Source organism: Phaseolus vulgaris, chromosome 4, assembly GCF_051622355.1.
Source record: "Phaseolus vulgaris cultivar YP4 chromosome 4, ASM5162235v1, whole genome shotgun sequence".
NCBI classification, from domain to species: Eukaryota; Viridiplantae; Streptophyta; class Magnoliopsida; order Fabales; family Fabaceae; genus Phaseolus; species Phaseolus vulgaris.
This window is the reverse complement of record NC_143501.1, coordinates 8,103,881-8,126,268: the sequence shown is the minus strand read 5'-3', so window position 1 is coordinate 8,126,268 and position 22,388 is coordinate 8,103,881. Positions and strand designations below refer to the sequence as shown.

Sequence of the window (22,388 nt, the reverse complement as noted above, 5' to 3'; positions counted from 1 at the left end):
AAAAAAATTATTGATATATTAACTATCAAAGTTTTAACTGACAAATTTAAAATTTAAATAATTGATAGTTAAAACCTTAATAATTAATTAAAAATTAATTTAAAAATTATTTATTAATAATAAAAAAATAATTTAAATACTAATAATTTTTTCTAAAATAATATATAATTTAATAAATATAACAAATATATTTATATATTTTTACTTTCTAATGAAACATAACCTGAAACCTAGTCTAAAGCAAGCAACCAGCAACAGCACTGCAACAACAACAAAAATCATTCTGCATAATAAGGATCATTAATATTAACCAGTTTATAACATAAGAAAGAACATTTTGTCATAAGTTAACAATTTCATTGCCAAGCTAAAATCATAGCCATGCAATACCCAAAACCGATCTCAAAATGCTTCTCATTCTAACGAGCCAATGCCGAAAATCGGTTTCAATATTCCTTCTCATTCTAAGGTTTTTTGTTATGATGGGGTTATTTTTTTTTTGTTTTTATCAAAATGGGGTCTGTTTAAAAAAAATTACAAATATAAACAATCGGCACGACTTCATATGCAGAAATCGTTCCAATTAGGCACGACTTCTGCCATGTCATACTGAAATCGTGCCAACTTGGCACGACTTCTGTCCCGTCATATTGAAGTCGTGTCAAGTTGGCACGACTTCTGTCATGTTATTTTTTTTTTTTTAATTTTATTGTTTATATATTGGATAGTAAGTTATGTAATGTCAAAAATTAATTTGATACATAATTTTTTAAGAGTGTTAGTTTTAAGGAACAAAAAATTGGATAATCGTGTATGGATCATGTTTGACGGTAATGTAATATAATAACTTTTATTTGATTAATTAAAAATGAAGAAAATTGTTATTTAATTTGGAAATAAATAGATAAATGAAAAATTATTATATTTGAAAAATAAATAGATAATTATTGTTGTGAATTTGCAAAATAAATAGTTTGAGAAGTAATGATTTTACCGAACACTTAATGATGAGAAGAAATTAATTTTTAACATTACATAACTTACTACCTAATATATAAACAATGAAATTAAAAATAAAATAAAATATTATGACGTAACAAAAATCGTGTCAAGTTGGCACGACTTCAGTATGACAGGGTAGAAGTCGTTGCCTTTGTAACTTTTTTTAAAAGATTCCATTTTAGTAAAAACAAAAAAAAATAACCTATCATGATCATAAAACCTAATTCTAATGTACGAAATCACTATCAGCGCATCTCTGTCATTACAGCACAGCCAGAGCCACTGAACGACCAAAACCAGCACCATTATTCAACAATCTGTTATTACGTCTTTCACCACTCCTCCTCTTCTTCACTTCCGTTACCTTACTCCCAAACGCAACTGCACCAAACGCAGCCACTTTATCAGAATTTTCCCTACTAGCCCCACCGTTAACAAGAACCCTCGTGATCCCCACGTACTTCAACGACTCTGTTATCTGCAACGCGTTTACACCCTTACTGGTCCTCGCCTCAACATCCGCACCTTTCTTCACCAAAAACTCCGTCACGTCGGCATGCCCCGCCTCCGCCGCACAGTGCAGTGCCGTGTACCCCTCTTCGTCCTTCGCGTCCACCTCCACCCCTCTCTCCACCAGAACCTTCACCACGTCCATTCGCCCTTTGAACGAGGCTCGGTGTAGCGCGGTCCAACCGTGCTGGTCCCTCCCGTTGAGGTCCGCGCCCTTCTCTAGAAGCTTCTGGATGGTTCTCACTTCGCCTTTCTTTGCAGCCGCGCACAGCTTGTCGCCCAGGCTCAGGGCGTCGAAGAGGCGCTCGTGGCCGTTCTCCACTGCGACGTCGTAGGCGGTTTTGCCTTGCGCGTTTCGAATGTCTTTGTTGGCACGGCCCTTTTGTAGGAGAAGCTTCACCATGCTCTCGTCTCCTGCTGCTGCTGCCATGTGCAAAGGGGTGTCACCTGTTACACATAACAATCATAACAAATTATAATATTAAAAGCTGAAGGGTTAGGTTCATAAGATAATAGTATATTCTTTATATATTTTTATAATCAATGATCTACATTAGTTACCTTCTGTTGTGTTCTTAAGGTCAGTTCTGGCACCGTTGGCTAGAAGGAGTCTAACACAGTCTCTTCTACGCTCCTCAACCGCAACGTGCAAAGCAGTGTTGCCATCTTTCGTGAGCGAGTCCACTTTGCCGCCTTTGAGCAAGAGCAGTCTCAGAACCTCCACGTGTCCTCCTCTAGCCGCGTGATGAATCGGCCCGAACACGGCCCATTCGGCTCGCTCCGTGTTGGCCCTGCGGGCCAGAAGAAGCTCCACGATCAATGTTTCGTTACACGATGCTGCAGCCTCAAGTGGGGTCAACCCAGAACGGTTCGTTGCCTCAGTATCAGCCTCGAACTCCAGAAGCAGTTGAACGAGATCAGGTCTTCCCTGCGCGATCGCCAAGTGGAGCAACGTGTTGCCACGTGGGTCGGTGCTGTTCACAATCCTCCATGAAGGGTCGCTTCTCTCTAGGGCTTCCCTGACCTCATTATTTTCCCCGAGCGAGACCAACTGGGCCAGAATGTGTGACCCTAAAAACATGACCTTTATGCCGCTGTCAATGAAGACTTGCTTTTTCTTGAACCAGTCGGAGGGGACGGCGTCGAACATGGAGGAGGGTTCCCTGATGGCGGCGCCGGGGACCAAGACGCTGTGTAGGAGGAAAGAGTCGTTGGAGTGGGGGAAGGAATGGGGGAGGGTGATGGTGGAGGTTATATGATAGGTGATTTCTAGGGTGAGTGTAGCTAAGGGGGAGATGATACCTGAGTGGGGTTTGACTAAGTAACGGGATTTGATGAGGGGTTGAAGCCAGAAGGCCACTGGCATTGTGTGCATAACGTTGTGTAAGGTGATTTTGCCTTGCCACTTTTGGCCTGGTTCTACTCTGATTATGACTGTGTTTGATGGCTCTAACCTTATGAGCCTGTCCATGTTGTGTTTCTTTGTTGTGGATTGGTGAGGAAGGAAAATCACAAGCAAGAGGAATTAAATGAAAGTGAAGGTTTGGTGGTAGGTTTTTTATTTATGGGGATAAAGGGTGTAGGAGGGGCCGGCTGAATTAGAGTATGCCAAGTGGTGGTGGAAAGAACAATGGGGACTTGTTCTATTCCCTGTTTGGACTCTATGTGACTCTCAAACATATAGTTGTTGAACAAGGAAAAGAATCATAGATCAGTATCTAAGTGTTCCCTCCCTTATTTTACATTATAAGGTATGGTTTAAACTCTATAAAAAAAAAAATATGTTAACGTATAACATTAATATATTAATATATTAATGATAATGACCACTCCACACTTTGGATTTTCTCTAAAGAAACAATCTTCTTCTATCTTATTTATAGCCTTTAAAGAAACAATCTTCTTCTGTCTTATTTATAGGCTTTAGGCTTTAGGAAGCTCATTATGACCTTAAAACCCCACTAACAACATAATTAAAATCTCATTCACAACTTTTGAACTTTCTCATATGCAAACTCTCATTCTACTATTTTCTAGTAACTTCTAATTTTAAAGCCCATAAATTACATTTAAAGTTTATTCAACAAAACTCCCCCATAAACTTAAATGTTTCTACCATCCATCATGCCAATCATCTTCTTCTATTTTTCAAAAAGTACTTTCGGTAGCGGTTTTGTGAAGATATCCGCAACTTGATCCTGACTTGCCACATGCACCAATTCCACACTTCCTTTCTTCACATGATCACAGATAAAAACAAACATCAATGTGTTTGCTTCTTTCATGGTTCACTGGGTTCTTTGCCAACTCAATTGTTGTCAACTTGAATCACGGTTGCACCTAGTTGCTTTAGCTCCATCTTGCTCAAAAAGTTTCTAAGCCATATCACATGACATACACACCAAGATGTTGCCACATATTCAGCTTCACACGTCGATAGTGTCACAATCAATTGCTTCTTTGAAAGCCAAGAAAATGTTTGTTGCCTATAAAGAATACATATCCCAATGTACTTTTCCGATCATCTATGTCTCCACACCAATCGTTGTCAGAGTAACCCACCAACTTGTAATCTTCTGCTTTCGAGTAGAACAACCTGAGTGATATAATACCTTGGATGTCCCGTAGGACTCGCTTCAACGCCTTCCAATATGAGTAAACCGGTTCCTCCATGAATCGACTTATGATGTCGACACTTAATGAAAGATCTGACCTCGTGCATGTGAGATAACGAAGGCTTCCTACCGAATTCCGGTATCTACTTGCATCGACACGTTCTCCTCCATCGAACTTTGAGAGTTTTGCACTTGGTTCCATTGGTATTGATACTGGGTTACAATTTTCCATCTTGTACTTCTTCAAAATCTCTTTTGCATATGTCTCCTGTGATACAAAAATACCTGTCTTTTCTTGTCTAACCTCCAAACCAAGGAAAAACTTCATCAATCCCAAATCTGTCACCTCAAATTCTCATCTCATTGTGCCCTTAAACTCTTCTATCATCTCATTATTGTAACTCATAAAAATGAGATCATCAACATAAAGAACAACAAATATCATGTTACCTCCACTGTTCTTTACGTAAAGAGCATACTCGTAAGGACATTGCTTGAACCCGTTCTCCTTGAAGTATGTATCGATACAAGTATTCCATGCCCGCGGTGCTTGCTTCAACCCGAAAAGTGCCTTCTTCAATTTTAGCACCTTCTTCTCTTCTCCGATTTTTATGTACCTGGGTGGTTGTTCGATGTAGACTTCTTCTTAAAGCACATCATTCAAGAAAGCCGACTTGACATCCATTTGAAATATCGGCCATTTAAATTGTGCCACTTCGAAAATGAGCAATCAAATTGTTTTCATTCTTACAACGGAAGCAAACACCTCATCGTAGTCGATTCCCTCCTTTTGTTTGTATCCCTTCGCAACGAGTTATGCCTTGTACCTCTCTATCTCTCCTTAAGCATTCATCTTTTTCTTGAATACCCACTTCGCACCAAATGGGCTTACTTCCCTCTAGCAATTCTGTTAGCTCCTATGTGTTATTGTGGTTAATCGCTTTAATCTCCTCATCCATGGCAGTTTGCCACTTCTTGTCTCGCATCACCTCTTCAAAGCTTATATTTTCAGCATCTGCCAAAAGACATACAAGGTGTACCTCATTCGTCGAACCATACAAATCTTGCAAACTTCGCATTTTGGGTTGTCGTGGTTCATCTTCATCATCGGTAGTTTCAAAATTTATACTTGTCAATGCAATGACGAATTATTCTCCAACTTCAATCATAAACTCTGAAGAATTGTTCCAATCCCACTCGCTTGCTTCATTTATTCTCACATCACGACTCACCATCACCTTCTTGCTTATCGGTTCAAGGAGCTTGTATCCTTTTGTCTTCTCATCATACCCAATAAAAATATACCTTTTGCTTTTGTCTTCGAGCTTCGTTTTTCGTTGATCTAGTACGTGTGCATAAGCCACACTACCAAACACTTTAAGATGAGAAACTATCGACTTTTGTCCGCTCCATGCCTCTTGTGGTATTTGATCATCTAACTTCACATGTGGAAATCGGTTTTGCACATGGATGGCACATTGCACAGCTTCCGTCCAAAATTCCTTTGGCATCTTTTTTCTCTTAAGCATTGATCGAACCACATCGAGAATGGTTCGGTTCTTCCTCTCAGCCACAACATTTTGTTGAGGAGTGTACGGTGTGGTTAGAAATCGCCTTATGCCTTGCTCCTTGCCATACTCCATTAAAGTCGTCGAAGTATACTCGCCACCTCTATCCTCTATCGGATCGTACAACTTTGATTTGTCTATCAGTTGCCTTCTCGACCATCACCTTGAGCTTTTTGAACACCTCGAATGCCTCGGATTTTTCCTTTAGAAACCAAAGTTTTTCGTGAGAAATCATCGATAAAAGTAATGAAATGCCTTTTACCGCTGAAGGATTCTGGAGTAATTGGTTCACATATGTTGGTATGAATCAATTCGAGAGGTTGCTTAGCTCAATATTGAGCCTTCTCTGGAAACGAGGTTCTCACATGCTTGTTGAGCACACATTCTTCACAAAATTTTCCCTCGTAGTCCATGTTGGGTAGCCCGTGCATCATATTATTCTTCCCCAACTCTTTTAGACCACCATGATGTAGGTGACCAAAACGGAGATGCCATAGCGATGCCTTATCTTCAATGTTGACTTGCAGACATTTTTCTCGTATGCTTCTTAAATTCAACTTGTACTTCCGATTTCTTGCCATCTCGATTCGAGCAACCAAACGCCCTTGATTGTTCTTCAGGTGCAGTAGTCGATCTTTCAAAAATATCGAGTAACCTTTCTTCGTGAATTGCCCCATACTCAAAATGTTGGTCTTGAGGTCTGGTACGTAATAAACATCTTGGAGTGACCCAATTAAGCCATCTTTTTGTAAGTAGCAAACTGTACCTCGTCCTTTGACCTCTACCTTTGATGCATTTCCAAATGACACACGACCCTCTTCAATATTTTGCATCTCTTTAAATAGGAACACATGACCACACATATGGTTGCTTGCTCCCGAGTTGAGGTACCACAAAGTGTCACTATTAATGTTGACTTCATCTTGAGCCATCAAGAGAACACCTTCATTCGTTTCGTCTTCCAAGGCTAGGTTGGTTGTCTCTTCTATCTTTATATCTAATCGACAATCTTTTGCAAAATGCCCCACTCTACCACAATTATAACATTTGTCGGAGTTGCAATCCTTCGCATAGTGACCATATTTGTGACATTTGTAGCACTCGATGTTGGAGTAATTTGATCGGTCGCCTCTTCCTTGACCATGTCCTCTTCCATGCCAATTTGGTTGGTTTGACTGTTCCTTCTCCTTATAGTACCCTTCATGACTGTTGCCTTTACCACCACAACCGTTTCCTCGATTTCCATGGCCACGCCTTCTACTTCGAGAATTTTGATGATAGAGTACCTTTTCTTCTTTGATTGATGCCTTGGTTTGAAGTGCTTGCTCGGGTGTTTCCTCCTCCTTCTTCTTCTTTCGTTGCTCGTGTGGCTCGAGAGAACCGGCGAGCTCGTCCATTGTGAGCGTTGTTAGGTCCTTTAACTCTTCTATTGCGCACACAATACTCTCAAAATTGTCAGTTAATGTTCTCAAAATCTTCTCCACAATTGTGCATCAGTCAACGTTTCACCGTTTCGGTTGAGTTGATTCACCATAGTCTGTACTCGCGTGATGTAGTTAGATACACTTTCCGTCTCCATCATCTTCATGCTCTCCAACTTGCCACGAAGAGTTTGTAGACACATTTGCTTGACTCGGTCAGCTCCTTTGAACACCTTTTTTAAGATGTCCCACGCTTCTTTTGAAGTAGTTGCACTGGAAATCTTCTTAAAGCCCGACCCATCAACCGCTCAGAACAACATGTATAGTGTTGTCTTATCCTTTGATCGCATCTCTTTTAATGCCTTGGTTTGAGTCGTCGTATAACTCGTGGTATCTGTTGGTTCTTCGAAACCTTCTTCGATCACCTCCCATGCATTTAGAACCGAGAAGAGCTTTCATTTGAATACTCGAGTTATCATATATGGTCGCCTGCGTTAACCGTGGTAGCGATATTTGACCCGTCACATTTGCCATTGGCTCTTGATACCAAATTGAAAAACAGACAACCACTCACACTTGGATTTGCTCTAAAGAAACACTTTTCTTCTTGTATTTCTCTCTATTGTATTTCTTTTTGTGGTGCATATTACAATTGAGAGAGCATCCTATTTATAGGCTTTAGGAAGTTTTTCTAGAAAAAAGTTCATTATATATGGCCTTAAAACCCCACTAACAACATAATTAAAATCCCACTCACAACTTTTTACCTTTCACATATTCAAACTTTCATTCTACTATTTTCTAATAACTTCTAATTTTAAAACCCACAAATTACATTTACAGTTATTCAACACCACAAGTTATAGTATTTTCAATAGAGAAATGATAGACGTGTAACATCTTCTGTGTGGCTCCCCATCTTTTGTGTTAGTTCTGGCATCCTAGTGTTGCTCCCCGCCTCCTCTCCCACTATTCTCGATGTCTTTTTCCTCGAAAGTCTCGTGATTGACCTTGCCGTAAACGAGTCCACCTCCGGTAATGATCACACCTCCAATCATTAACAACATTTAAACCATTGAATTTAAAAAGCATTAAGTCAGTGATTAAAATAGTTTTAAAATGGTTAACCATGTAATATGATTAAATGGATACTTTCATTGAAACTCATAAGCATTGGGCTATAAATAACATAAGCTCTTAGGTCAAGATTTCTAGAGTCCATGGTGTAAGTCTGGTTGTTCTATGTGATTGTGGTTGGGAGTTGTCTTCCTCTTGAGTTTAGATGGTTAACAGAGTTTTAAATTATGGTTTTTAACCATGTTTAAAGAGTTAAATGATTATTATTTTCTTCAAACAAGTAATCATTGTATTAAGAAGGAACATGTACATTGCATTAGTGGTGCAAAACTGAATGGTTAAGTTATTTTTTATGATTGATAGTTTGTTTAGAGAACTGTGATTGATTTTATCAGTGAAGAGTGCCAACAAAATATTTGGTTAAATTAAGTATGAAGTACGGCTCATTGTGGCGTAGGATGTGTTAAATGAACTTAAGATCAATGGTTAAAGTCATGGTTACATGTGGTCAGAAGTTGGTTAAATGGTAGTTAGGTTTGGATATGATGTTGGTTGACCTATGAATGAGCATGAACACTGCATCATTGGTGCTAAAGTAAATGGTTAAGCTAAAACATTATCATATCTCCAAGAAGTGAATTTTTATATTACCAATTAAGTAACTTTGGAGGATAGTTATATCCATGAAGAAAAAAATGAATTTGTATGTTTTAGCCTATGATTTTATAAATTGTCATGGTATTTTGAAGATGAGTTATAAGTTTGGTAGACTAAAGGAATGAAATTTCATATTTGTGTTTTGTATAGCTTTGCATTAAGTTTCTAGTAATTATAAAAAAATTGAAATTGTGGCAATTGTGATTGATTCCATAGTGAAGATGGACAAAAAAGGTCTAGATAAATTGGTTGCAAAATGTGGTTAAGTGGATTTCATAATTGGTTAAATAACCTTCTCAGTTCCAGAATCACTATGAATGTCATGAATCAGTTGTCGATGCCTTCCTCGATGAATGATCCAACCCAATACGTCTCTTCATGGTTTTCAATGCATTGTCCCCGACCTAAATGGCAATTAGGTTTGTAAGGTGATGGTATCGTGAAGATGAGTTGTAAACCTTAAGTTGGTAAACCCTAAATCCTAAACCCTTTTTTATGTTACCGATTAAGTAACTTTGGAGGATAGTTATAACCATGAAAAAAAATGAATTTATATGTTTTAGCCTATGATTTTTTAAATTGTCATGGTATTCTAAAGATGAGTTGTAAGTTTGGTAGACTAAAGGAATGAAATTTCATATTTGTGTTTTGTATAACTTTGTATTAAGTTTCTAGCAAATATAAGCAAATTAAAATTGTGGCAATTGTGATTGATTCCATTGGTGAAGATGGAAAAAAATGTTTCGCTAAATTGGTTGAAAAATGTGGTTAAGTGGGTTTTGTAATTGGTTAAATGATATTATTAGTTATAGAATCATTATGAATGTCATGAATTCCTTGTTGATGCCTTCCTCGGTGAATGGTCTAGCCCAAATACATCTTTTCATGGTTTGCAGTATATTATTTTGTTCCTGACCTAAATGTTAGTTAGGTTTGGAAATCCTGTTTAGTGACCTAAGAATGAGCATCACTAAATCAATGGGGCTAAAGTGAATGGATAAGTTATTTTTTATGAGTGAAACCTTGGTTGGGAGGAGGATGATTGTTTTAATAATTGATTTTTGAACCTAAAAATTGATTGGTTAAAATGGTTTAGAAATGTGGCTAACTCTATTATGGGGTGGGTTAAATGTCATATGTTCTTATGAAGGTCATCAATCTCTTGGCCATGCGTTGCTTAGTCAATGATGCACTCCAATGTGTGTTTTGATGGTTTCATTGAATGAATATTTTTGTCCACACCCTTGGACTTCATTGTGACAACGGTGGTTAAATAGATGGTGAAATGTGGTTACATGTGGTCAGTAGTTGATTAAATGTGTGTTAGGTTTAGAAATCATGTTCAATGAAAAAATGAGCATGAGCATTGCATGAATGGGGAAAAAGTGAATGGATAAGGTATTTTTCATGGTTGACATCTTGGTTGGGGGAAATCTTATTGATTCCATGAATGATTTTGGACCTACAAATTGGTTAGTTAAAATGATTGAGAAATGTGGTTAAGTATGTTGTATGGTTGGTTAAATACACATATCAGTTGCAGAATCCTTATGAATGTCATCAACCCCATGGTCATGCCTTACTTAGTCACTGGTCTAGTTGAAGACATCCCTTTCTAGATTCCATTGCATAATTTTGTTATTCACGTCTTTAAACTTCATTGCCAATAATAATACATTGGTGGATAGATGTGATTACATGTGGTCACTAGTTTGTCAAATGTGTATTCACTGACCTAAGAATGAGCATAACCACTATATAATTGGGGCTAAATAAAGTGAATAAATATGTCATAGTTTTATGATTGGCACCATGGTTGTGGGAAAGGGTAATTGATTCACTGACTAATTTTAAACCTGCAAAATTGATTGGTTAAAATGGTTGAAAAATGTGGTTAACTATGTTATGAGGGTGGGCTAAACTCATGGTACAATGTGGTTAAATGTGGCCAATTGTTGATATGGTAGATGACGTCCCTTTATGACTTACATTGCATGATTTTGTTGATCACACAATTTACTCCCTTTCCAATCGCACATATGGGTTACTATTCCTCTTGATATGAGTTGGATTGAACATAGACACTTTTAAACTCTTGAACACAACATTATATGAGAATGAAAACAACAATTCAAGGATCAAAGAGTGCTTAAACAATGAAAACGAAATTACATCAACAAAACAACAAGCTGAAAACAGAAATGGAATCAAGGAAGCTTGAGGTGTCATCAATGGAGACATAGCCTTCCAACATGATGATCCAAACTCAATAAGAGTGTTATCTCCTTGTAAACATCCATAGAACAAGATACTAAACACAATTGAATTGAAAACAAAAGGTACCAAACAGAAAATGAAGAACAGCACAAGGAACACAAGAACAATCGGTGGAAAGGAGAAGAACACTAAAGAGATGATAAACTACCGAATGAAATTGCAAAAGAAGATGAAAGGAATGACACTTATGGAATGAAGCTCGGCTGGAATGAGAATTTGGAACTGCATCACGCCACTTGGAGTCCTTGTTCCAAGATAAGTGAAAGGAAGCCGCCACTTGAAGCTCTCCAATGGCACACAAGATAAGGCTATGGAAGAAGGAGAAACCAAAACTCACAATTCTCTCTCAATTTGAGTAGAGTTTCTCTATATTCAATTTCCAATTCTGAATTTTACAAGAGCTCACACCTCTATTTATAGTGTGAGGGTGCTGAAAAATAGGTGGGAAAATTCAAATGAACTCATTTAAAATTCCTACCAAAAACAAGTCATACTCTCCTAAGTCACATGGACAATGTGACTTTATTTTACATATTCACACTCCTTTATTTAATATCCACACCTCCTACAACTATACAAGAGTAATTTCAAATGATGCTCTTTTATTTAATGCTTGGCCTTGTCCCTCATGGGATGGACTTGGGCTTCTTGGGCTTGGGCCTTCTTGGGCTTGGGCTTGGGCTTTGGGCTTGGGCCTCATCTTTTGCAAAGACTAATAAGAAGAACTTTAAATGCTTTGGCCCTTGTCCATTTCTTCTATTGATAACATCTTTTTGATTCTCATCATACTCCCCAAGTTGGAGAGAATCCGTCCACGAATTCAGTACTCCTGCATAAAACAAAGTCAGTTTGCTATTAGATAATAGAATACAAGAAGAAATAGGCAAACATGACTTATCACTTTGAAATGTTGGGAGTTCAGAAAAAGATGTTCTATACACAGACCATGTTGGAAAAGATTGTTTAAAAATGATTTTATTTGGAAAACTAGAATGTATGAAAAAATCATCCTTAACATTCTTTATCCAATATGGTGTATAAGTAGGAACCTTGGGTAATGAAAAAGATAAGGAAGGAAAACACCTTGGAGGTAAAGGGATGAGGCCTAATTTATCTTGTCTTTCTCTTCTATTGATAACATCTTTTTGATTCTCATCACCTCTCCCCACCCCTACGCTTAACATTGCCCTCACCCTTTTGATGTTTTGTTGTTCCTCCTTCATTCTATTGTTCCTTAGTCTTCATTATCACTACAAGAAAAATCTAATTTATCTACGGAAAAATTTTCTAGGTACACTAGTGCAAAAAGAAGAAAATGATACTCTTTATTTAATGCGGCTTTTGTGCTACCCGCTTTCATAAAAAACGCTGACATTTTTTAAATTATTTTGATTTACGAATGCGGCTATCTGTATAGCCGCACTTGTAAATCAAAGAGTTTTGATTTACGAATGCGACTATTTGTATAGCCGCACTTGTAAATCAAAGAGTTTTGATTTACGAATGCGGCTATTTGTATAACCGCACTTGTAAATCAAAGCGCTTGATTTACGAATGCAGCTATTTGTATATTTAATATCATTATTTATATCATTATTTAAATCAAAAATTAATAACATTATTTATATATTTAATATCATTATTATTATTAATAAATATTATTAATATTATTATTAATGTTATTAATATTATTAATATTATTATTTTTATTTTTATTTTTATTATTAATATTAATATTATTAATATTATGAAATATTATTAATATTATTAATATTATGAAATATTATTAATATTATTAGTATTACTAAATATTATTAGTATTATTAAATATTATAAATAGTGTTAATATTATTAATATTTTTGTTAATAGTATTTATATTATTAATGTTACTATTACTAAAATAATTAATTTTGTTATATTATTAATATCATTATACTATTATTATTATTATTAATATTATTCATATTATTAATATAATACTAATTATATTATTTAAATTATTATTTTAATATTATTAATTTTATAATATTAATAATATTTATAATTATTAGTTATGATTATTATTATTTATAAATATTAATTATGATTTTATAATTCTTCATATTATAATAATATTTTTAATATTATGTATATAATTATTATGATAATAGTTAGTAGATAATAGAGATGCGTGAGTGATAGTTCGTAGGTAATAAAGATTCGTGGATAATAGTTGGTAGTTAATAGAGATTCGTAGGTAAAAGTTGGTAGATAATAAGATTTGTGGGTAATAGTTGGTACGTCATGCTAAATTTACCTACGGATTCAGAATCTGTGGGTAATGTCCGTAGGTAATGTTGTCCGTAGGTAATGCTGAATTTACCTACGGACTCAGATCCGTGGGTAAAAATCCATAAATAATACTGATTTATTTTGTAGTGTATGTCCATGTTGTTGCATTATGCCTTCCACTACTTTTCTTTCCTCTTTTTGGTTGATCTTCCTTTGTTGTCCCCGTCATTTGATGTTCGTCCACTCGTATTAGCCTTTGTGTCCTTCACCATTCACCTTCTTCCTTTTTCCTTTTGTTCATTGCCTCTTTCACAAACCTCCCACCTCTTTATTTCATAAGTCACCACTAATTACTCACCAATGACTCAAAATATTAGTCACCCTTCACTCATTTTAAAAAATTATTTTCAAGAGTCACATCATGGAGTAACAAGGATGTAAGTTAAGAGAGAATGTACGTGAAAGTTTTCCTTTTAAATATGTTTAGTTATGTTTGAAGTAACTCATTTGGGTATTTTCAATTGATTTTATAATAAAAAATTATGTTATATTGAATACTAAAAAAATTTATATTTTTCAATTAATCTAACAATAAAGATTAATTGAAAAATATAATTTTTTTTTAATATGGATGACGCGACTGTTAATTTTCATCTTCATTGTTTACGTGTCTCCAAAAAAAAATCAAACAACTTATTTAAATCCCTCTTATATTCGAATATTTTTAATTAAACCCTTATTAAAAAATTTGTTTTATTGAATGCACAAATTTTTTATATTTTTTAATTAAGTCTCTGTCGTCAATTGAAGTTGTTAGAATATATGGCCTTAAACAAAAGGGGGGTGAATTGTTTAAAAGGGGTTTTTGAAAAACATTTCAGGTTTAATGAAATTCTTTGTATAAATCCATAACAGAAATCAAGTTAGCCAAGAACTCAAACAATTATGCAGCAATATACAGAAAAACAATCGGTTGTTTATATCAGTTAAGCTTAAAACAGAACTAAAATGAATTCAGGGTAAGAGAGAATCACACAAACAGCTTATACTGGTTCACTCTTAAACCAAGAGCTACATCCAGTCCCCATAATACCACTGGGTAATCCATTAAGCAATCAAACCATATTACAAAACACAAACCACCAGTAGTGACCTTGAACCCTTCAAGAAACACATTACCTTTGGCAAACCACACCAAGAGTATTGATCTTGAACACCTCAAGAACACACAATACTCCTTGACAACACCAGAAATACAGTGGGTTCAAAAAGGATTACACCTAATTAGAGTACAATCTGAATTGAATACAATTGCAATTCTATTCCACTCTCTCTTGAAAATCCAAAGCTTGATGTGAATCTTGAAATCTTAGAATCAAATCTGTCAAATTGAATTTCTCAAAGCTGTTTCTTACTTATTTGAAAACATAAACAAACCATTTATATTTTCCAAAGATTGATCAAAGCAATTAATGAAGGAGCGTATTCAGTTAGAAAACATTTAAAACAGATTCACCATTCAAAATTAAATTTTGTTAGGATTTTCAAAGAAACAATCGGTTGAAATCACGAAACAACCGATTGTTTTGGCTTGATAGTTAAGTTAACCAAACCAAACACCTTTCAACCTTTTTCAAAAAAACTTCTAAGAGTAAAAGAATCAGTTGATTCGACAAAACAAAAGGTTGTTTTTTTCACTTAGTTGGAAAAACACTTAATTTCAAAAAGATTTTAATTCACATCAGTTTTAGATTCAACAAAGTAGTGGATCACACTTTATTCTACCCAGATCCCACCCAAACACAGCAGCAACACCAGTCTTTCATCAAACACCTTGGATTTGGATTCTTCAAAGCACTTGATCACACTTGATCAACAAAAGTGACGCGACCTTTTGATTTGATAGTCTCAAGGATAACACCATGAACTTGGACAATAAGAAAATAAAGTTCTAGAACCTAATTATATTTATTAAAATTACATCGTTTCATTTTAAAAATTAAATACTAAAACAAAGATAGAATCTAATAGTCACATCACTCCATTTGACAACAAAGATTTGATTGGCTTGGGGTGTAGTAGTCAAGCCTAACTTTGCCACCATTCTCTTACTTGCCACACTGGTACAAATTCACCATCAATTATGACTAAACAAAGGCTTTTGTTAACTAAACATCTTATATGCTTTCTCTTAATATGTCCTCAAAATCTTTTTGGACATGCCATGGGAGATATCTAGTTATCAAAAGGTCTCATTTTCCTCTTTACTAGGAGCTTGTGAGCAAACCTAAGAAGAAACACTAATAAAATGCGAATAGGATACTGAGATACTTGAAGGGGATTGAGGATACTACAATTATCTTCAAGGGTGATTCACAATATCCTTTGGAAGGGTTTTTTAACTCTGACTTTGTTATGGATTTACACGTAAAATGATCCATTATAAAACTACACGTTCATGATTGATAGGTCTTTAGTTAGTTAGTTGAAAGCTACTTTCCAATGAACAGTGCCTGTGTGCCTTTGTCAACCACAAAGGAAGATTGTGTTGGTAAATGTGATTAAGGAAAGGATATGCTTGAAGGGTTTAATGATGCTTTGGTGTATGCTTAAGGGAAGACAATCATGCGATAGTATGAATGGAATATGTTTGGCTATGAATCATGTTCAACATGACAAGATAAAGTATATTGACATCATATATCACTTCCTTTAAACTGATAAGAGGACTGAAGTGAATAAGATCAACACTAAGGAGAATCCCATTGATATGTTCATGAAACTCATTCCCAAGAACAATTTCATGCATTTCTTGGACTTGTTAAATGTGGATTGATGGTAATTCCAGAAGAAAGATATTGTAGTCCAAGTTAAAGTTTGTAAATCTTATTGTACTAAACTCCTTATAGGATGGTGTGTTAATGGTTACAGACATCTTTTGCTAGTTAGAAAGGTCTTATGATTGTTTTGTAAAGATGTGTTTTTTATAAAGCATCTAATATACTACACTAACATCGTCTATTCATCTATCTATAACTAATACTACTCTTTTAGAATTTGAGGAGGAATACATGCTTGTGTTTTTTTACGTGATGGTATGCATTATATTAAACATTACCTAAATAGTCAATATGGTAATTAGGTACATGGTTAGTTGAGATATAGCCTTGGTTGTTAATAAAATTTACACTCAGAGTATGTTTGATGTGGATCTTTTCTACAAAGATGATATTTAGTGTACTTTTACAAAAATATTCAAATTTGAACTAAGCTAGTGATTTAGATGCAAGATGATCTATAAATTCAAATTTGGTTGAAAGTATGGAATTTACATAGGAGAACATTCTTAACTTGTCTTTTTTTTTCCATATCATCTCATGAAAAAAATAAGCATATTGACATATATTTCCTTTTTCTTTTAATGTTTGTTAGTCAGTTTAGTGATTAACATATTTCTATTTATTTCTTATTCTCTTATGCAATTATAATAAATATAATAATCTTTCCAAATCCAACACTTTACTTGAACTAAAAAATAAAAAGAAAGATTTTTTTCAAGTTTTTGTTATTTTATTTTCAATATGTTTTAAACGAAAGGAAATATAAATTAAAATACGAAATATATTTATTAATTATAAAACTATTAAAAATAATTATTACATTTTGAATATTTTTTAAATTAATAAAAATAATTCAAACAATTTATTAGTGTATTTCATGACAACGACAAAGAATTACCAAATAAAAATAGAATAGGAATGTAATTTATAAGGGTTTGTAATCTCTAGTAAACTTTTTATAGTGTAAAAAATCAGTATTTAAACTAAATGAGTCAAAAATCCTTTTCAATATATAATAATAATAATAATAAAAAATTCTGACCGTTACAAATTTCATTTCATTTGACTGTTTTTAATTATATTAGAATCTATAAAGAAGCAACATTGTTAAATTTAAATTTCTTGATGAGTTGTTCTTTTTTTAATTTTACATGTAAATATTTTAAATAATATCTTAAATTGAAATAAAATAATATGAAAATAAATAAATTTTATAAGCAAATATATGTTAAAATTTATTAAATTTAAAATCAATATATACATTAATATGTAGAATAATAAAATGACTGCAATAATTAAATAATAACTTATAAGATAATAATATGATAAAAATATATAACACATTGTTTTGCTTTTTGGCAAGTTTGATAGAAGGACCCTACCAAACCATAAAACAGCATCTACACACATAATTTTCTTTCTACAACAATTATTTCATTATTTCATGAAGGCTATCTTGCTCCTCACTACAGCCATGGTACCCTACACCTGCAAAGAAAAAGAAATGTTCTTACATTAAGTTATTTTTATTTGATATAAAATAATTAATAAATGTATGAAACGATGATTTAAAACCTAATAATATTTAGGATAAATATATCAAAATCCGAGATTTTTTACCAACTATTTGATTTTAATAATACCCTATATACAAAAAAAAAATTACCAATCACTCTCCTTTTTTTTTAAAGAAGGGAATTTCAAATATAAAAAATCTACTATTTCGATAATTTTTATATAAACTAAATCATTTCATAGCTGAATATAGAATCTGTAAACAGTAATTCCTGAAGTTAAAAAACATTAGGTTAGTGTATGAAATAAAATAAAATAAAAAAATCTAATAAATAGAAATATGAGAGGAGAGTATCGATTTGGGTGTATAAATTGGTTTCAAAGGTATGCTTTAAAACTAATTGTATTTAAAAAAATTCAAATTTGAAGTTTAATACAACAACACATCTGACTTTCAAATATCTTCAGACAAAAAAATATGAATTTCAAATATAAATATTAAAACGACTGTTTCCTTAATTAATCCAAAAAGACTAAAAAATATTAAAATAAATTGTAATGGCCCTCATGTGATAGTCTTTTAATCCAGTTTTTAAATATATCCTTCTCAGCTTTAAATAAATCATCTCAAGATTTAATATAATTATATTGGCGCATCACTGATAAAGAGAAAACATTATATATAAATATAAAAAAGAAAATGTAATTTAAAAAATATTATTGTAATGTATTATAAATTTTGCAACACATAAATTGATGATTTTATTATGAAATTTAATAGGGCAAACACAAAGATTACCTTAACATATACATATATAGATATATATCTAATCACTGTCACTGCTGCTACTGTGACCATGGCCATGTTTTTCATGTCCATGCTCATGCTTCTTCTTCTTGTCCTTCTTCTTCTTCTTCTCACCCTTGTCATGTTCATCACCATGCAACTTGTCTTTCATCTTCTCCTTAAGCCCTTCTTCCTTGTGCTCTTCTTTGTGACCCTTATGATCATGCTCATCACCATGGAACTTGTCTTTCATCTTGTCCATAAACCCCTCTTGCTTGTGCTCTCCTTTGTGCTCCCCTTTGTGCTCACCATGGTGCTCCCCTTTGTGTTCCCCCTTGTGCTCTTCATCTTTCTTGTTCCCTCCGAAGGTTTCTTCAATCTTGTGGATGATTCCAGACATGGTTTCGTTCTCTCTCTTTTTTAGGTCTTTTGTTTGTTTGTGATCTGAGACAATGAAAAGAACGTGAAAAAAGTGTATTTATAAGCCTAGAAGTGAGGATAATGTCACAAGATTATCTGGTTTTGGCTGAAACTATGGAAATGTTCGCGTGAGCATGCTATTAATTAGAGGATTTTGGTTTTCAGAAGAAAAAAAAATGGTATTTATCTTGTTTGTGGGGAAAATGATCTTTGTGTTCGTTCTTTTCTGTGTGCGTGACACGTTTGTGGATGAAACTTGCCACATTGTTTTCTTGGGAAACTCGAACAGATAACTACAGGAAACTGTGAATTTGGGGTCAACTTGTTATGATGTGGCCATGGAATTATTATATAATTTATAATTTTAATAAAATATTTTTATGTACATTATTTTTGTATTTTAATCAATTATTTTTTATCTTAATTTTAAATAAATGTGTTGAATGTACAGTTTAATTGGATAAAAGTTAGAAAAATAACCAACAAAGAAAATTAAAGATTCTATCAAATTGTAATTTTTTTAATGTATAGACACTGTAATAATGAAAAATAATTGAGGAGACAAGAAACGGATCAGGAGTTAAAGAGAAGTAAATAATTTATTCTGATATTTATTATTTTAAATTTTAGAAAAAATATTTTTTATTTATTTATCATCTAAATATTAAATTGATTGATATTTATATTTTTAAAATTTTTAATGGATGTAATTTTTACTTTAAATAAAATTTTAATTAATCTTTTTCTTAATAAATATGTTTTCTGGGAAATAATATAAGAAGATATCCTTAGGTTTAATAGCTGAATTTAATTTTTATATTATAAGATTTGAAGGTTTGTAATAGTTTTTTTTAAGTAGATTATATCCTACATTTTGTAATTAATGAATACTTGATTGTGTAGTCATTCAGTATTTGAAATTGAGAATAAAGTCTAATATATTGCAATAGGTTGGATAATTTATAGAATAATTTTTCTCAATTACAGTACATATTTTTAATATTTTGCTGTTTTGCCAAGCTTTTATATTTCATAATGTACTTTATATGTTTAGTTGTTGTAATTCTTACAGATAGGTCAAAATTACAATATTAGTTGTATGTTACGAAATTATGTGTAATTCCACTCTATTGTGATATTGTGAAATTAGAGGTGTGTAGGTGTAGTTTTTTTTCTGACTTTCAAATCTCCTAATGTTCATTAGTATATAAGATTGTTTGACATTTCCAATTGGAATGCAAATGAATGCATTGCACTTTTAATTTTGTTTGGTTGGAATGTGTGGTTGTGAAAGTGTAGTGGTTCATTACGTGGAATTGTTAAGTATGTTCAACAAATTTTTTCTTTGTTGTTGAATCACATTCTCTTTAATAATGTTCCGTTGGATATCATGCACATGACCAAAATCTACAAACACATGCCGAATTCAACATGCTCGTGAACAAAGGTGGTATATGTCAAGAAGTGCTATGGAGGGATACAGACTTGGGATAAATGATGATGAAGTAGGTTTTGTTTTATAAGGATTTATATATTTTCGTCATTGTCATTTGCATGTTGGATGAGGATGTCATACTCATCGTCAGTGAAAGATTTTAAGGATGTATATTGAATTCCAACAACTTTTTTTTGTTGGTGACAGTGGCGGTGGCGGTGATGGTATGAAGGTGTAAAGTAAGAAGGAATTTTTGTGCAAAGTGATAGTGTTTGGGAAGGTCATTTGTGACATAAGACTTAGATAACCTTCACATGAGTTAATAGGTGACATTCAAGCTGTTATTATAAGGTTTTGACATTGGACTTGTCGTCATCTGATATATTATTTTTGTAGCTTAGTTATTGTGGTTTGGGAAAACAATTTTGTTCAGACCATGTGTCTTATTTAAGGGACATTTAATTTTATGATAAGAAACACAATTTGAATATTAAAGGGAAATACACAACTGGAAATTTGAAATTTGTGGTAGAGAACATCACTTCAATTTTAAACAATAGTTGAAAAAAATTTCCATTTCATAAAAAGTCATGGAAGATATTGGGTGTGTTGTGTTCACGGATATAAGTTATTGGCTCCACTTCCACATGCAACACTTTTTTTGTTGTCATTGAAAAAGATTTCTACATCTTCATTTCAATCAATCATGCATGAACGATATAAAGATATGTTGTCAGAGATGTATATAGTATAATGTAGTACAAGTTGACAACATACAACTTGTTTGTTAGACTATTGGATTGATTTATGATTGATTGCTTCATTTTTAATATCATCGTTGTATTAATGATCCTAACCCAAGCAGTGTGTGCACTGACATAATACGTAAACCATTTTTAGTTTGTCAATATCAACCTATTGTAATAGACCAACATAGTAAAAGTTGTAGAAATCATGTTTAGAACATCAACTATTGAGTGAATTGATTGGATGTTTCCTTGCAATACTGAGTGCTTACATGTATAGGAGATCATCAAGTTAGGCATGTGTTATGATAAATGAGTGGTATAAAATAGATTTTCGAAAGAAACAATCATTATTATAACAATCCAATTATTTGACAATCTTAAAGGAATCCAATACTGCTCCTGGATCCACTTGCAACCGTATGTGTATACTATGTTGAACATTGACCTATATAGAACATTTATGCAATGAAAAACCATATTCTGACTCATGAATTGAAGTTAATAAAAATTGTAATTGAAGTTACTAAGTGTGTTGAATTGAATTAACTCATGACATTATCAACCATCAATAAAGGTATTATAGTACTGTTTGTTATAGTTGATGAGAATTCCATGAAATTGATTTATGTTATTATTATGTTGTTTTTCTAAATGAAATTATGGAGTTGTAGCATTGTATGAAGGTCAAAATATGTTAAATTTTGATTTGAAAAATAACAATTATTATGTTGTAGTTTAATACACATTTTAGAGTTATTTTAAGAACTACCTATGTCATGTGCTAAATTTAAACTAACACAACTTTCTTACTCATTAATATCACAAATCATAAAGAAGCCGTACATATATTTTTCAAACTAGAAGGATAAAATTAATAATAATGACATAAGCATAAACTACTTAAAATCACCAAAGAAATTATTGCAATTAGTTCGTATATTATTTATTGGTCCATGCATAAGCAATATAGTTTCTTCAACAGACTTGCTAAATATAGTGGGAAGTATGTTTTGTTGAATATCTGGTCGATCTTTAAATTTCATGAGAGTATTGAAACAAAATTCAATATCTAATTATTCATATGGGATGAATTTGCATTAATTAGTATCCCACTAACATCATACATAATGATGACGATAATAATAACTTATTCAGTTTTGCATCACCATGAAGTTTGAAGGGTAGTGCATACCTTTTAAGTCAAAGTTAAAAATGAGTAATCATAAGAGATTCATACAACTTT

General features: G+C 33.2%; 2 protein-coding genes across 2 annotated transcripts; both read right to left on the bottom strand.

Moving 5' to 3' along the window:
- Nucleotides 1–1,051: 1,051 nt before the first annotated feature.
- LOC137836402 (protein VAPYRIN) lies at nt 1,052–3,047 on the bottom strand. Its single transcript, XM_068645127.2, has 2 exons — nt 2,074–3,047; nt 1,052–1,959 (listed from the first exon to the last, which is right to left on the bottom strand). Exons 1-2 carry the CDS (start codon nt 2,981–2,983, stop codon nt 1,265–1,267), a joined length of 1,605 nt encoding a protein of 534 aa, XP_068501228.2. The 5' UTR covers nt 2,984–3,047; the 3' UTR covers nt 1,052–1,264.
- A 14,487-nt stretch (nt 3,048–17,534) lies between these two features.
- LOC137837100 (uncharacterized) lies at nt 17,535–19,272 on the bottom strand. Its single transcript, XM_068645955.2, has 2 exons — nt 18,554–19,272; nt 17,535–17,727 (listed from the first exon to the last, which is right to left on the bottom strand). Exon 1 carries the CDS (start codon nt 18,939–18,941, stop codon nt 18,582–18,584), a length of 360 nt encoding a protein of 119 aa, XP_068502056.1. The 5' UTR covers nt 18,942–19,272; the 3' UTR covers nt 17,535–17,727; nt 18,554–18,581.
- Nucleotides 19,273–22,388: the final 3,116 nt, after the last annotated feature.